Consider the following 15,155-nt stretch of genomic DNA (forward strand, 5'->3'; position numbering starts at 1 on the left):
TCTCCTCGCTTTGCAACGACTGCACTTTCGCGCACGCACGCACGAGAGAGAGAGTCGCCAATGATCCGAGTTGCGCAAGGAAAGTATGTACTAAGGTAAACGAGACGAGGCTCGGCGAGGGAGAAGAACAGAGGAGGAGGGACGAGGGGAGCGAGCAGGACGACCCGGCGAGACGACCCGGCGAGAGACGATCTGCTGAAGGATGTCCTGCTCAGAGATGACCCGCTCAGAGGACCGCCACCGCGCCTGCCGCAACGCCGGCAAAGACGGCGACAGCGCCGAGGCCCGCCGAGAAGGCGCTCGCGCCGTTCGACCCGCCCGAGCCCGACGAGCCCGACTCCTGCGCGCCGCCCGTCGAGCCCGTGGCCGTGTTGGCGTTGGCGCCGCCGGCCGAGCCCGACGAACCGCCCGCCGCGCCGGCGAGACCCAGGGCGCCACGTGCGAGAGCCGACAGCGAGGGGTTCGAGAAGACGTAGCTCGAGATCTGCGGACCGTGCGAGAGGACAAAGAGAGTCAGGGACCTGCCGAGGTTCTCGACGGGCCGAGAGAGGAGAAAAAGAGACGTGCCGTAGGGTTGGCGAGCGCCGAGGTGAGGACGGCGAGGTCGGACGACAGCGCCGAGCCGGTCGGGAGCCCTCCACCGCCGAGAATCGACCCGTACTGCGACGTGAGGGACGCGATCTCGGGCGGGACCGAGCCACCAGAGGCCGTCGCCTGGGCGACGGCGCTGCTGAGGTCGACGCTGCCGCCGAGCGCCGACGACGCGATCGACTGGGCGCGAGACGCGACACCGCTGCCGCCGATGCTGCCGACGACCGACGTGGCGTCGCCAACGAGGCTCGAGAGGATCCCTGCCTGGGCTGCGAGGAGGACGAAGGGTTGTCAGACTAGAACGGGTGGGGGAGGGGGGGAGGAAAGGAAGCGAGGACGCACCAGAGACGCTGGCAGCGAGGAGAGAGGTGGCGAGAGCGGCGAGCGAAAACTTCATCGTGTCGATGCGTGTGCGGAGACGCGGTGGAGAGAGAGAAAGAGAAGAGAAAGCGACGACGACGGCCCGCGAGGCGAGCACGAAAATGGCGCCAACGAGGCGCACAAGGGTCGTCATCCGAAGAGCGATCGAGGTGGGGGGAAACGGCCGGAACGCGGCACGGCCGAGCGCTGCCTCCTCCTCGACCAGAGCCTCTCAAGCCCCGTCGTCTTGCCTCTGCCGCGTTGCACGTCGTCACTCGAAGGAGCTACACAGCTCGCCGACGTCGAAGCGAGAATCGAGGGCGAGAGGAGCCGACATGCTCGCGAGCTGCCGAGGGAAGAAGGTCAGTTTGGGAAGGTCGACGAGGGAGAGGGAGAGCGAGGACGCACCCAGCGCATCGTCGGTCGACCGTGAGGGCAGGCCTGCGAGCGATAGGAATCGTCAATCTCACGGGAGAGGCGAGACGAGGCGAGAGAGGGTCGAGGACGCACCCAGGGCTGGTCCATGGCGGCCATGTTGCGCAGGATCTGCTCGACGACGACGGGCTCTCCTCGTCAGGTCCCGGCCACAAAGACTCGAGTGACGAGAGAAAAGAGAGAGTTGGGGCGCACCTGCGTCATCTGCTTGACGTTGAGCGCCTTGCCGACCATGACGCTCTTCCTGCATGCGCGGCTAGCAAACATGCGGCGCGCCTTGGACGGGCGCACGACCTCGTTGCCGCTCCTCGAGCCGATCAGGTCGACGAGCTCCTCGAGGTCTTCGCACGGCGACGAGGAGGCGTCAGGGCTCGATCGAGGGGAGGGGACGAGGCGCAGAAGAAGAGGAAGAGGAGGGACGGACCGCCCGTGTCAAAGACGGTGTCCTTGCTGACGGGTTGCGCGATGAGCTTGACGCGCTCGCCGACATCGGCGTCCTCGTCGACGAGGACGTCGAACCCGTTGAGGCGCAGCAGGTCGACGTGCTCCATCGCCATGAGCTCGTCGGCCGAGGCAAAGTTGAGGATGCGCGGACTGCGGTCGAGGTCGCGAAACGAGGTCAGTCACGGGTGTACAGGAGGACATGGAGAGTGGCAGGGAAGGTGGGAGGGGGACGCACGCGATGAGGCGTTGCGACTGGATGACCGTCTCGGCCTGGAGCTTCTCAAAGTTGTACTTCTCGTCCGACGCGTGCTGGTCGACGATGAACAGGTCGTCGTGCGTGTCGCTCGCCGCCGCACGCTCCTTGCCCTTGCCGCTGCCGACCGAGACGCGCCGCCGCGCAATGATGAAGCCGAGGTTGAACTGGCCCACGACCTCCATCTGGGCAAAGTCGTCCTTGCTGACGATGCGCGACAGGGTCGCCTCGGCCGCGTCGTCGTGCTCGCCGATGGCGGCGCCGGCGAGCTCGTCGGCGTCGGCGGAACGTGCGCGAGAGGGCGAGGAAGGGCCGGCAGTCGGGGGAGCGAGGTCGGAGGAAGAGGAAGGGGACGAGGTCCAAGCGGACGACAGGGCGGCAAAGTCGAACGCGAGGTCCGTGTCGGCTGCGACGACCGTGCCGGCGACCTCGGCGCGCGCGGCGCCAAAGGGCAGCGACGTGTCCTGCGCGACCCGGCGCGACTCGCGCCTCGGCGCCGGCGCCGGCGACTCGTCGACGATCTCGACGTCGCCCGTCTCGTCCTCGGCGTCCTCGTCCTGCGAGCCGTGCACGCACACGCACGATGCGGCGACGAGCTCGGCGCCCTGCGTCGGGCCGACCGGCGCCCGAAGCGACGGCGACGGCGCTCGAAAGCTGTCCTCGACGACGACGAGCTCGTCGCCCTCGTCCTCCTCGTCCCTCCCGTCCATCGCGACGTCCTGCGCGTCCAGCTCGCCGTCCTCAGCGTCCTGTTGCACCTCGGCCCCCTCGTCCTCGCTCGCTCCCCCTCGCTTTTCCTCCTCGACCTCCTCCTCCTCGACGACCTCGGCCTCTGCCCCGCGCACGAACCGCCGCAAGTGGCTCTGCAGCATCGCCCCCGGCGCCTGCGTCCTCGTACCCGCATTCCGACCGCGCTTGGCGCCGCCGCCCGCGCTCGTAGCCGACGCACCGACGAAGCTCAGCGTCGGCTGGTGCAGGGGCGCGCCCTTGCCCTTGCTCTGCGAGGGCCGCGAGGGCGCAGCCGCGGCGGTAGGCGAGGGGCTGCGCGGTGGCGAGGGCGGACGGGGCGTCGGCGAGGCGTGGCGGAAGAGCGGTGGGGCGGGCGGTGGTGGTGGAGCGGGCATGGGGGAGGGCGACGAGCGGCGCGCCGGGGAGGCGTCGTTACCGGGCGCGTGGGCCGGCGAGCGCGATCGAGATGAGGCGCGAGGGCGAGGGCGGGGCGTCTCGAGCGATGCGGCGGGGTCGGCGTCGTCGTGCTGCGAGAGGGACGACGCGGCGCGCTTGAGCGGCGACGGCGGGTCGGGGAGGACGAAGCTGCCGGCGTCGTCGGCGTCGCCGTCGCCGAGGTCGTCGGGGAACGCGGCGAGGAGGTGCGCGTCGTTCGAGGCGAGGGCGGCGGCGGACGAGGGGGAAGGGGAGCGAGCGCGAGGTGACGAGGGGCTCGCGTGCGCCGAGACGGCGGCGACGAGGGACGTCGCGTCGAGGTCGACGTCCATTGGCACGTGGCGCGGCGACGTCGAGGTGGGCGAGCCGTCGTCGGCGCCCTCGGAGCTCTTGCGCCGTTTCCTCGGCCGCTCGTCCTCCTCGTCCTCCTCCTCGCCCGCATCCGTCGACTGCGCCTCCTCCTCCTCTTCCTCTTTGACCACCTCACCCTTGCCCTTGCCCTTGGCCGTCCCCCTCTTGGCCGCGCCAATCTCCCTCATCTCGAACCGCGCCTGCTGTGGGTCGAAGAAGCGCGCGAGGGCCTGCTTGAGCGCCGCGATGAGGTTGCCCTCCGAGTGGAGAAAGATGGTGCGCTTGTCGGGCGAGACGTTGACGTCGTAGGCGTCTGCGCGAGGGCGAGCGTCGGTCGGGGTCGTCGAGAGAGAGGGAGGAGGAGGTGGACGCACCGGGCGCGAGCTGAAAGTCGGCGACGATGCAGGGGAACTGGTTCGCGTTGAACGACTTGTACACCTCGTTGACCGCCTTGGCGACCTGTTGCGAGAGAGCGCGCAATCGGTGAGCTTGCTCCGTGGAGGCGGGCCGAGGAGGACGAGGGTGGACGCACCTTTGCGGGTTGAAACGGCCGGCCGTTGATGTAGAAGAACTGGCGGTTGCCCGACGTGCGCCCATGCCCGGTTGACGGCTTGGAGATGAGGCCCTTGACGTGGATCGTCGTCGCGCTGCGCGTTGGCCCGTCAACTCGTGCTCGCCAGAGCCCGACAGGAGAGAGACAGAGAGAGAGGAGGGACGCACTCGTCGGTGCCGCCCTCGAAACGCTTCATGACGCTCTTCTCGGTCGTGACGTCGAACGTGAGGTCGAGGTCGAGGAGCGACGGCAGGTCCTTGGGCGAGAACAGGTACGAGAAGGCCGTGCGGAGCGAGGTCGACGCCGTCGTCTTGAGCTGGACGAGCGTCTTGCTGCGTGCTCGGTCGGACGAGTCAGTGTCGCTCTCGAGGTAAGAGAACGAAAAGAGGGGAGGCGGACGCACCCCTTTGTGACGTTCCTCGCCTCGAACCGGACGCCGACGTTGACGAGCGCGTACGCCTGGACGAGCGCGAGCGCCTTTGCGAGCTCGCGCTGCGCGTTCTTGACGAGCTCCTTGCGCCGGACGGGGAGGCGGTCAAACAGGCGCTCGACCTTGACGGTCGTGCCGCGCTCGCGCGCCACTTTTTTGAGGGGCGTGCACGCGCCGCTGTGGGCGAACGCGAGCGAGGTGCCCATCGGGGCGGTGGACGCGGTCGAGGTCACCATCGAGAGGTTTGCGACGCCGCACAGGGACGAAAGGGCCTCGCCGCGGAAGCCGAGCGTCGCGACGGCGGCGAGGTCGGCGAACGAGGCGAGCTTCGACGTGTGGTGCTTGAGCGCTGCGTCGCGAGGGGTACCCGGGTCAGTTGCCGGCATTGCGGACCGGGACGCAAGAGAGAAGCAGGGCGCACCGATGCCCTCCCAGTCGCCCTGGTCGATGCCCTTGCCGTTGTCCTTGACCTCGATCGACTCGACGCCGGCGTCGCGGAACGTGATGTCTGTTCGCGGGCAGGTGTGGGTCGGCGTGTGCGCTCGGCACGGCGAGGAAACAAAGGTGGACGCACCGACAGAAGTTGCGCCGGCATCGAGCGCGTTCTCGACGAGCTCCTTGACTGCGTTCGGGGAGGAGGAGGAGAGGGGTGAGCTCGACTCTCGCCAGGCGACCGAGGGAGAGGGGGACGCGCCGGCAGTCTGCAAGTCGACGACGACTTGGCCACTGGTGAGGCGATGGACCGACGTGCGGTCGATGGCTGCTCGTGGTTGGACGAGGTTGGCGTCGCGACGGGGTCAGCGGGTCGGCGGGCAAAGGGGGGAGGACAGGAGTGCGACGAGCGTACCCTGGATGGACATAGCTCGCCCTCGAGCCGGCTTGAGCTGCTCTCGTGCGGCGTGGCTGAAGCGAGGTGGATGGTGGAAGCGCGAGGTGGAGCCGACGAGGGCGAGCTCTCGCACTCGCAGGTCTCGCTCGTTGAGGTGCAGGCGAGCGCGTCAAAGGGTTCTCAGATTGCAACACACAATGATGCGCCGCTCAAACAGCTACAAAGCGGGCCTCGACATCGGGCAAGTCGCCTCGGCACCGCCGCCTCCTCGTCCAGCTCGCACAGCAGAACCCGCCTGACCGCGCACCTTTGTCCGAGCACTGTCCGCTCCTCCTCCTGCGAGTCGCCGTCCCAAGAGAAGTCGAGGTCGAGGGCGTGGCCGGGCTGAAGAGGGAGGCCGCGCGGGCAGTCCTGCCGGAGCTGCGCCCACACACCTCGTTCGAGCATGGACGCGCGTGTACTGTTCGGCTTGGAGTGGTTGGTACAGGTTTGCGCCGCGCCCTGGCTCGCACGAGGTGTTGATGGTCGGAAAGCGGATCGAGGGTGATGAGAGCGGGGGCGAGCACGGAGAGGGGCGTCGAGAGGGTGCGGCGGCGCGTGGGCTGCTCGTCGTTGGCCGCAGAGAACAGGCGAGCAGCCCTGTGGCTCTGGCGGGAGAGCTCGAGGTGCGTGAGCGAGAGAGTGGGCGAGTCGAACGAGGCGCCATCGTCCTCTCGCTCCTCCAACACCCGCTCGAGCCATGGCACCGCGACCAGAGACGTACCTGGTCATCGGAGGTCCGTCCATTCTCCTCCAACACCCTACCGCCGCGAGCTCACATCCCGGCACGCGCTCGCAGGCGAGGGATTCGTCGGCCACCGCATGGTCGAGATGCTCCTCGAGCGTTACCCGCACGCGTCCGTCGCCAGCCTCGACCTCGTCCAGCGGCACTTTCCCGACAAGCTCGCCGCTGGACCTACTGCCGCCCGCAAGTGGTCGTTCCACTCGGTCGACCTCACCTCGCTCGACTCGCTCTCGGCGGCCCTGCGCCAGGTCGGCGCCACGACCGTCTTCCACACGGCCTCGCCTTGGACTGGCTCTGGCCCCGAGGTGTGCGAGAAGGTCAACGTCCAAGGGACCCAGACCGTCGTCGACGCGTGCGTCCAGGAGGGCGTCAACAAGCTCGTCTTTACCTCGTCGGCCGGCACCGTGTACGACGGCAACGACCTCAAGAACGTCGACGAGCGCATGCCCTTTCCCGACGTGCCCATCGACGCCTACAACGTGACCAAGGTGCGCCCCCTCCCTCTCGCCCTCCTTTCCATCGTGTCCTCGACCTGACCTCATCCTTCCCCCCCCCCCCCCCACATCTGCCTTCCTCGCCCATCTCTCCCTGCAGGCCAAGGCCGAGTCGATCGTCCTCGCCGCCAACGGCAAGGGCGGCCTGCTGACCGTCGCCATCCGTCCCGCCGGCATCTTTGGGTACGTCGCGCAGCTCTCTCGGCCCTCCTCTTTTCCGCACGCCGACTGACCCGCCCCGCTCGTCGCCCCGCAGCCCCGGCGACCGCCAGGCCATTCCGGGCATGATGGACGTGCTCAAGTCGGGCAAGACCAAGTTCCAGGTCGGCACCAACGAGAACCTGTTCGACTGGACGTACGTCGACAACGTCGTCCACGCGCACCTCGTCGCCGCCGAGCGCCTCGCCCTCACCGTCCCCGTCTCGGTCCTCGCCGAGCGCCTCCTGCCCGTCGAGCTCACGATCCCGCGGCGACAACTCCCGACGTCCGTCTTCCGCCCCGAGTCGCTCCTCGCCGCCGAGAAGGAGCTCGACCCCTCGTTCGTCAACGACACAAAGGGCGACGAGCCCTTGATCGCGGCCCGCAACCGCTACGACCCGTACTTCCCCGACGGCCTCGAGGAGCGCCTCGGTCTCACGACGACGCCGGGCGGCACTGGCGAGCTCGCCATCGCCGGTCAGGCCTTCTTCGTCACCAACGGCGAGCCCGTCCCGTTCTGGGATTTCCCGCGCGCCCTGTGGGCCACGTACAACGGCCACGTCGCGCCGTACGTCGTGCCGCTCCCGGCTGCCGTCGGACTCGCCATCGCCGGCATCGCAGAGACCGTCATGGGCTGGCTCGGCAAGACGCCCAACATGACGAGGGGCAAGATCGTCTACTCGACCGTCGACCGCTATTACAACATCGAGAAGGTGCGTCGCTCTCTCTCTTTCTTTCTTCTCTTCGAGCGCCGACTGACTCGTCGAACGCGCAGGCTCGCCGCATCCTCGGGTACGAGCCCATCGTCGGCGTCGAGGAGGGCATCAAGCGTGCCGTTGCCGTGCGTCCCTCTCTTTCTCTCTCTCTCTCAAACTCTTCAGAGGCGCATCCTGATACACGAGCGCGCCCCCTCGCAGTGGTACAAGGCCAACGAGCCGACGATGCAGCCCAAGACGGCGGCGGCGTGAGGAGGCGAGCTCTCGGGCGAGGTGGTGGGTTCGTCAGGGGGCAGGTCCAGGTCATCGGTCCGCTGTGCATTGTACTACTTGCATGCCTTCATCGTGCGCTGTCGCCTCGTGAGCACGAGAGAGAGAGCTGCGGCCGCTTGAGAGCCGGCTCCCCGATCCCACTTGCTCTCCTCGCTGCACCTCGGCGCGACACCTGCTCGGCTGCGGCGACGAGCCCCTCGGCGACGTCGAAGCTGTCGAGATCAGTCCCATCGAGAGCCGACTTGCGCGCGACGGCCGCAGCTCTCCTTCCTCTCGAGGCGCACGGACCCCGGCTCGCTCACTTCTCGCCCGACCTCTCGCACCTCTCGAGCCTCGCGGGACGAGACATGCAGAGTGCGCGTTGCAGCGGCGCGAAGGGAGGTATGGACAAGGGAGGGCACGCGAGGAGGAAAGTCGAAGGAGGAGAGGACGCGAGGAGGGAGGGAGAGAGGGAAAAGCGAGTGCGAGAGGCGAGAGGCGGCTCAACCGAGGACCTGGAGCGAGCGCTGTGGGACAGGGCACGTCAGTGCCTGTGTGCTCCTGAGGAAGAACGTGCGAGGGAAAGAGAGAGGGACGCACGCTCCACTCGACGACCTTGCTGTGCGCAGACACCTTGCTCGCCTCGAAGCGCAGGACTTGCAGGCCCTCGAGCGACGTGGCGCGCGACAGCGCGACGTACGACTGACCTGGTGCGGGGTGGCAGACCGTGAGACAGGCCGCGGGAACGGTACTGAGGGAGAGGAGGGAGGAGAACGCACCCTTCTCGAAGACCTTGCCGAGGTCGACCTTGACGCGCGCGATCGTCTGGCCCTGCGACTTGTGGATGCTGCGAGTGAGAGGATCCGAGTCAGTGACGTTCGTCGTGGGTGTGTTGGGATGAGAGAGAGCGCACCTCATGGCCCAGGCGCTGCAGGGTGGGGAAAAGGAGGGTCAGTGAGGGCCGGCGAACGAGCGGAGAAGGGTGAGACGCACAGGATGATCGGGTACTGCGCGCGAGCGAGGACGAGGTCAGGGCATGTCGAAGAGAACCGAGAGAGAGAGAGAGAGAGGGGGGAGGCGGACGCACCTGCTTCCTCCACGCGAGCTTGGTACCGTGGTTGTCCTCGACCTTGAACTCCTCGCGCACCATGACCTTGCGCTCGATGCCGTGCGGCGTCTGCCAGTCGACGACGGGGCCCATCTCGATCTTGCCCGCCGCGACCCCCTCGGCCACCTTCTGCCGCTTGCGCGCCTCCTGCGCCGAGCGCTCGGGCTTGACCCCGCCCGTCGTGCTGCGCACCTGCTCGCCCTTCTGCCCGAGGACCCACTCGTCGCCGTTGTCGTCGTCGTCGCTCTCCTGCAGCTCGGGCACGCCAAAGCCGACGACCGTGCCGACCGTGCCGTTGACGAGCGTCGTGTCGAGGTTCTTGATGAGCATGACCTGGGCGCCGACTTTGAGGACGAGCGTCTCGGGCGCCATAAAGTTCGACAGGTACGTGTTCCTGCTCTTGTCGACCTGCGGACGGTGGTCGTTGAGGCCGTCCTCGGCCTTGAAGACCGTCTCCTCGCCGGGCAGCGCGCGCAGGCGGTTCTGGTTGGCGCGGTCGACCTCGTTGCGCATCGGGAAGCTGCGGATCAGGGCGCGCGAGTCAGTCATCGAGTATGGGCCATAAGAGTTGGGAGGGCGAGCGACGCACAGCTCGGTTGGCTCGAGCGAGTCGGTGTACTTGGGCTGACGCGCGAGGCCCTTGAACTTCTGGATCGACGCCGAGGACAGGCGGCCGAAGCGCATCTCGTTGAGCATGTCGATGAACTCTGCGTGTCGGGAAGAGAGACTCGTCAGGAGGCGGGAAGGGGAGAGACGGCGGAGCGAGTCGGCGACGACGCACCCGTGTCCTTTTGCCGGAAGACCTGGGTCAGGTTGACCGTGTGGTCGATGCAGCGCTTCCACGCGTCGGCCTCGAACGCGAATGTCGGCGTCGTGCCCTTGGTGACGGGCGGAAGCTGGAAGAAGTCGCCCGTGACGACGAGCTGCGCGAGAGGGGGCACACGGTGAGCGGGCTGTGCGACGCGACGACGAGCTCGAGCGGGCGTAGGCCGCACCTGGATGCCGCCAAAAGGTTTCGGGATGGCCGACCTGGACTTGGTGTTCTTCTTGATCGCCTCGGCGATCTTGGCGAGTTTGTCGAAGAGGAAGCCGTCGACCATGGACACTGCAGGTACGCCGTCAGGGCCTCGCCTCGGGGTGCAGGTACACGGAAGAGAGAGAGCGGGACGCACCCTCGTCGATGACGAGCACCTTGCAGCGCTGCCACCTCGCGACGGCCTGCTTGTTCTTGCGGATGTTGCTCACGAGCTGCTCGGCCGTACCCGCGCCGAGCCCGATGCCGCCGAACGAGTGGATCGTCGTGCCGCCGATGTTGCACGCCGCCATGCCCGTCGAGGCCGTGACGGCGACCGCGTCCGTGTTGCCGCGGTACTTGCGCTTGAGCGAGGCGATGATCTCGCGCAGGAGGACCGACTTGCCCGTGCCTGTAGGGCGAGCAGCGGTCAGCTCGACTCGGGAAAGGGCGCGCGAGAGAGAGAGAGAGGGAGAGAGGGACGCACCGGCCGAGCCCGTGAAGAAGACGTTCTTGTCGTTCTCGACGACCATCTTGAGCACCATCTGCTGCTCGGGGCTGAGGACGACCTTCTGCTTGATGTCCATCGACTCGCTCGTGAGGAGCTGGCCCTTGACGCCGCTCGACAGCCTGCTCGCGCCCGAGGGCCCGCTCAGCTCGTGAAAGTTGGCCGAGCCGCCGCGAGACGAGCGCGACGACGTCTCCTCGAGCTGTTCCCACGGGAGGGCGCGCTTGGTCGGCAGGACCGAGGGCCCTGTCGAGCGGGCAGTCGTCGGGTTGTTGAACGCGAACGCGGACGAGCCGGCGCTGGTCGAGCGCGAGGTCGAGGTCGAAGACGAGGAGGCAGAGGCGGACTGGGTGCGGAAGATCGGGGCGAGGGGCTTCTTGGCGAGGCTGGTCGACGACGGCTTGGCCTGGAGCGGCCTGCTGCTGCTGCTGCTGCTGCTCGTACTGGGCCCGGCGGCGGCGGCGGGCTTGGACACGATGGGGCGCGAGAGGCTGCTCGACGGGTAGGCGGAGCCGGCCTTGCTCAGGCTCGTGCTGCTGGCGGAGCGCGCGACAGGCTTGGTGGCGGTGCTCGAGCTGGCGGTGGCAGTGCTGGGCTTGGCCGGGCGAGGCTTTGGTGGCGTCGGCGGCCAGTCGTCGGCGGTGAGTTCAAACTCGGGGCGCGCGTTCTCCTCCTCGCCGTCCGAGTCGCCCCAGCTGCGCTTGGGCTGCGACGACAGCATGCGAGGCCGTGTGCTGTTCATCTCTGCGCTGGTCGAGCGAGCGGGCGCGGGGGGGGTGCGAGAGAAGGGTGGGAGGAGCTCCTCCGCGCTCCCACCAAGTTCAACGACGACAGCGACCCCGCCTCTCCCCCAGAGTCTCGACGCGCCAAACTCGCAAAGGGGGAAGCGGCCTCACAAGCAGGCTTGCCAGAACGAGCAACTTTTTTTGACCGTTCGAGCTCGACCGGTACAAGAGCGCGAGCGAGCGCGCCCTCTCTCTTCTCTTTCTTCTCCACCACGCCCGGTCCGCACAGGCCTCTGAGCCTCGTGCGGCACACCCAGTCTTGCAGCAGGAGCACCGAGCGGGCGGCGGCATCTACCCGTCAGCCCGCCTCGATTTGGTGTCCCGTCCTCCGCTGGCGGCGTGCAGACCAACCTCGCCTCTCCAAACCTCCCGCTTTCGCCTCTCGACCTCGACCCGCCACACCAAAGGGCCTCCTTTCCAGCACCGCCTTCCGCCTTCGTGATTCGCCGCCCCTCGTGGAGGACTGAGTCTGTCGGTGGAGGCGGACCGCCGGGTTGGCCTGGTGGGACGAGGACGTGCGGCTTGAGAGCGGGATCCAGGTGGGAGCAGCTTCGAGGGCCCGGTAATTCCCATCTCCGCCGATCAACCGTGGGCCTCTGGCCTTTTGACAGCGAGGGTTTAACCTACCGGGAAACACTCGTCCATCCCCTCCCCTCTTCCTCTTCGTCGTCGTCCTCTGCAACTTGTTGTCTATCTCTCCTCCTTTCGATGTCGTCGAGGGTTATGCGAGAGCGCGAAAGAGAGAGAAGGAGAGTCCTAGCGAGAGTATTGCGAGCTGAGCAAGTCGAGAGGACGAGCCGAACTTGGCGCGGACGACGGGTGCACGAGCCGCTCTCTCTCGCGCCGCCGTCTCTCGTTCGCGCTCAGAGTCTCTCAGCCTCAAACAGTCAAGACAGAGAGCGCTGCTGCATTTCAAGAGAACCCGGAGAAGCGGTACAAGGGAGAGGGGACGACCGAGAGAGAGAGAGAGAGCAAACGACCGCGCACGAGCCTTTCCTCGCCGGCCTCGCCGACCTAGACGTAGCTCCACACGCCCGCCGAGCCACAGTCGATCTGGACGGCGCGGTTGCCCGAGAGGAACTTTTGAGCCTGCGCGCCCGTCGAGAAGAGGTTAGTGGAACGGCTCGAGGAGGGAAGAAGGTCGAGGAGGGGCGAACTCACCTTGATGAGCGCGACCTGGACGACCTGATCGGCTCCGCGAAGAGCAGGGATCGAGCACTTGAGCGTCTGCGAGCGAGAAACAGGAGCGAGTCAGGGCTGGCACTCGTGAGGAAGAGAGGGCGGGTGGGAAGAGGGGACGCACGAGAGGCGGCTTGACGGCGCACGTCGTCGAGCGAGAGTACGCCGTACTCGTCGTCGTCGTCGCAGGCACGGTCTTGTACTCGGTGAAGAAGTCGGTCGACATCGAGATGGGCGTCGGCGCCTCCTCGTTGACGGTCGAGCGGGGCGTCTCGAGCGTGGACAAGCTCGTCTCGGTCGCGGTCGAGCTCGGCGCGTCGGCAGTCGAGACGTCGGTGAAGAGCGGCGTCGCCGCCTCGACGTACTGCGTCTCGGTGACCGTGATCGAGGGCGCCGGGTCGGTCAGGGTGATGGTCGTCGTCGAGGCCACGCCCTCGACCGTCGCCGTCTCGTCGATGACGACCGTGGCGGGCTCGAGCGTCTCGGTGCGGGTGATGGTCGTGATCGGGCCGGGCGTTGTCGCCGTGTCCTGCGAGCGAGAGAGCGTGAGATCGGGTTTAGGAAGGTCGCTTTCAGACGTGCGAGCAGAGGAGAGCGGCGACGTACGGTGACGAGGATAGGGTCGGGGGTGTTGACTGCCGTCGAGGTTGCCGTCGTTGCAGTCGTGATGGTCGTCGTACCGCTCGGCGTGAAGATGGTTGTCAAATCGCGAGCCCAGACGACGTTGCGGCGACGCAGGGTTGCTGCGCCAGTCCATGGCTTGAGACCCTTGATGTAGGCGGTCGGGCAGCATGCTGGAGGGTAGACCTGGGCGTGGGAGGAGGGGCAGAGTGAGTTGGGCCGAGGCGCAGGAGGAGAAGGGAGAGGGAAGGGCTCGAGGCGCACCATGCGGAAGTGGAAGCAGTTTGCGCTGCCCGTCGTGGTCGAGACGACCGACGTCGAGGTACCGCTCGAGACGGTGCGCAGCTCGGTGACGATCGTCGGGATGATGCGGGTCGCCGGCGTCGTCGTGACCGTCTCGACCGCGGTTGCGGGCGTGACGAGCTCCTCGACCGTCTCGGTGAAGAACGACGTAGGCGGCGTGAACGTCTCGAAGATGGTACTCGTAGCAGGTGCTGCGGGAAGGAAGGAGGGAGAGCGTCAATCACATGCTGAAGAAAAGGGTCCGAGAAGGCGCGAGAGGTGGCCTGGGACGCACTGGTCGTCACGGTCGGCGACTCGAAGAAGGTCGACGTCTCGGGCGTGAACGTCGAGAACGCCGTGCTCTCGGGCGGGAAGGTCGTCGCCGTGTCGGTGCGGGTCGTCAAGGTCGGGTCGGGCGTCGACGTCTCGTCGACGAACTCGGGCGGGCGGGCGCTCTCGACCGTGACGGTGGCGGTCTGCGTGCCAGGCTCGGCCGTCGTCGTCGTGAGCTCGGTGAGCACGTTGGTCGCGGTCGCCGTAGCGGCAGGGGTCGGGAGCCGGATGGTCGTCGTCGGCTCGGGACTGACCTGCGCACGAGCCTCGAGGACGGGGTCAGTAGAATCTCGCTAGGGAAGGACGCGAGGGACGTACACAGGCAAACGTGAAGGTGACGAGACGAGCGGCGGTCGACCCGTCGCCGTTCCAGCCGCCACGGGTCCAGCCCGACGGGAAGGACCCCGAGCTGCCGGACAGCCCGCCGGCGCTCGGGCCGTACACTGGGTAGTAGCACGTGCGAGGCGAGAACGTGCTCCCGCAGCTGTAAGCCGCGCTGCGCAGGGATGAAAGGACGAGAGGTCAGCGCGTCCAGGAAAGAGGAGAAAGAGGGTCCGAGCACGCACTTGTAGAGGTAGGGCGCCGCCAGGCCGCCGTAGAAGCCCGCGCCGCCTCCACCGACGCCGAGGCGAGCAGGCTCTCCTTCTGCAGTGCTCGCGTAGTAGCCAGAGTCGGCGTCCGAGCCGAGACCGTACGCGGGCCCTTGCCCGCCCCCGCCCGCCGCCACCAGCGTGTAGCTGCCGAACAGGGCGCTCGCGCCTCCTCCACGAGCCCAGTCGACACCACGAGTACCCGCGGTCCCTGCCGATGGAAGACCGCCGCCGGGGCCCGTGCGGCCGTAGTAAGACCCGGGCAGGACGATCCAGCTGCGGCCGGCGGCAGCTGCGGTCGGGACCGTCTGTGAGCAGGTCACGACCGAGGAGAAGAGACTGAGAGATGCGCGGACGCACCAGAGAAGCCCGACGTCGTGACGATCGAGCCACGCTGGCGGTTGTAGTCGGGCGAGAAGTTGTCGAGGAACTCGCCGTGTGTGCCCTTGAGCGTCACGCCGACGACGTTCTGGATGGCCTGCGGGATCGTGAACGCGAACCGGATGTCGTCGGGCCGGCGAGTCCAGTAGCAGGCCGTGCGAGGCTGTCCCGAGACGACCAAGTTCTCGCAGATGGCGCCGGTGACGACGCTTTGCGTGATGCAGCACACGGGGCCCGAGCCCGGCGGCGTGTACAGGGAGGTACTGCTCGCGAGGGCGTGTCAGAGGGGCGGACGGGAGACAGAGGGGAAGAGAGAGAGGACGTACCCGTCTGCGCAGGTCTGAGCGTCGACGAGGACGACGAGCGTTGCGACGGCGAGCAGGTGTACGAGATGAGGACGCATGGCGAGCGTATCGAGGTGTGCGCGAGAAGCAGAGAATGAGAAGCCAGAGAACGAGGGCGCCTCGAGGGCGCACGAGAGCTCCCTCGCGAGAGACGGGGT

At 67.6% G+C, this 15,155-nt stretch overlaps 5 protein-coding genes across 5 annotated transcripts; 1 reads left to right on the forward strand and 4 right to left on the reverse strand.

The window, feature by feature from the left end:
- Window positions 1–1,041: 1,041 nt before the first annotated feature.
- On the reverse strand, window positions 1,042–3,158 carry RHOBADRAFT_27977 (uncharacterized protein). The gene is made up of 6 exons (XM_018412809.1): window positions 2,066–3,158; window positions 1,811–1,980; window positions 1,582–1,727; window positions 1,462–1,497; window positions 1,360–1,392; window positions 1,042–1,297 (listed from the first exon to the last, which is right to left on the reverse strand). Exons 1-6 carry the CDS (start codon window positions 2,953–2,955, stop codon window positions 1,223–1,225), a joined length of 1,350 nt encoding a protein of 449 aa, XP_018270499.1. The 5' UTR covers window positions 2,956–3,158; the 3' UTR covers window positions 1,042–1,222.
- Window positions 3,159–3,831: 673 nt separating this feature from the next.
- RHOBADRAFT_532 (uncharacterized protein) lies at window positions 3,832–5,342 on the reverse strand (the record flags this gene model as incomplete). Its single annotated transcript, XM_018416722.1, has 7 exons — window positions 3,832–3,911; window positions 3,973–4,057; window positions 4,131–4,264; window positions 4,341–4,479; window positions 4,551–4,930; window positions 5,003–5,089; window positions 5,156–5,342. Coding segments are annotated over 7 exons (1,092 nt in total), but the record flags the coding sequence as incomplete, so codon positions are not given.
- Window positions 5,343–6,271: 929 nt separating this feature from the next.
- RHOBADRAFT_31948 (uncharacterized protein) lies at window positions 6,272–7,854 on the forward strand (the record flags this gene model as incomplete). Its single annotated transcript, XM_018413005.1, has 5 exons — window positions 6,272–6,682; window positions 6,789–6,871; window positions 6,945–7,599; window positions 7,662–7,727; window positions 7,768–7,854. 5 exons carry the CDS (start codon window positions 6,272–6,274, stop codon window positions 7,852–7,854), a joined length of 1,302 nt encoding a protein of 433 aa, XP_018270501.1.
- Window positions 7,855–8,336: 482 nt separating this feature from the next.
- RHOBADRAFT_27984 (uncharacterized protein) lies at window positions 8,337–9,303 on the reverse strand (the record flags this gene model as incomplete). Its single annotated transcript, XM_018412810.1, has 6 exons — window positions 8,337–8,381; window positions 8,455–8,561; window positions 8,634–8,701; window positions 8,768–8,782; window positions 8,848–8,861; window positions 8,942–9,303. Coding segments are annotated over 6 exons (610 nt in total), but the record flags the coding sequence as incomplete, so codon positions are not given.
- A 2,978-nt stretch (window positions 9,304–12,281) lies between these two features.
- Window positions 12,282–15,056, reverse strand: RHOBADRAFT_44943 (uncharacterized protein; the record flags this gene model as incomplete). The annotated part of the gene is made up of 10 exons (XM_018414517.1): window positions 12,282–12,356; window positions 12,429–12,494; window positions 12,571–12,975; window positions 13,053–13,253; window positions 13,332–13,561; window positions 13,645–13,936; window positions 14,001–14,178; window positions 14,249–14,564; window positions 14,633–14,916; window positions 14,980–15,056. 10 exons carry the CDS (start codon window positions 15,054–15,056, stop codon window positions 12,282–12,284), a joined length of 2,124 nt encoding a protein of 707 aa, XP_018270503.1.
- Window positions 15,057–15,155: the final 99 nt, after the last annotated feature.

Source organism: Rhodotorula graminis, assembly GCF_001329695.1.
Source record: "Rhodotorula graminis WP1 unplaced genomic scaffold RHOBAscaffold_8, whole genome shotgun sequence".
Taxonomy (NCBI): domain Eukaryota; kingdom Fungi; phylum Basidiomycota; class Microbotryomycetes; order Sporidiobolales; family Sporidiobolaceae; genus Rhodotorula; species Rhodotorula graminis.

What these genes read in the sequence shown, in the direction of transcription:
- RHOBADRAFT_27977 (XM_018412809.1), bottom strand. Translation starts at nt 2,955, where the DNA reads ATGCTGCAGAGCCACTTGCGGCGGTTCGTGCGCGGGGCAGAGGCCGAG. An exon ending in CACCGTCTTTGACACGGGCG is followed by an intron (nt 1,728 to 1,810) that starts GTCCGTCCCTCC and finishes CGCCGTGCGAAG; the next exon opens with ACCTCGAGGAGCTCGTCGAC. An exon ending in ACGTCAAGCAGATGACGCAG is followed by an intron (nt 1,498 to 1,581) that starts GTGCGCCCCAAC and finishes GTCGTCGAGCAG; the next exon opens with ATCCTGCGCAACATGGCCGC.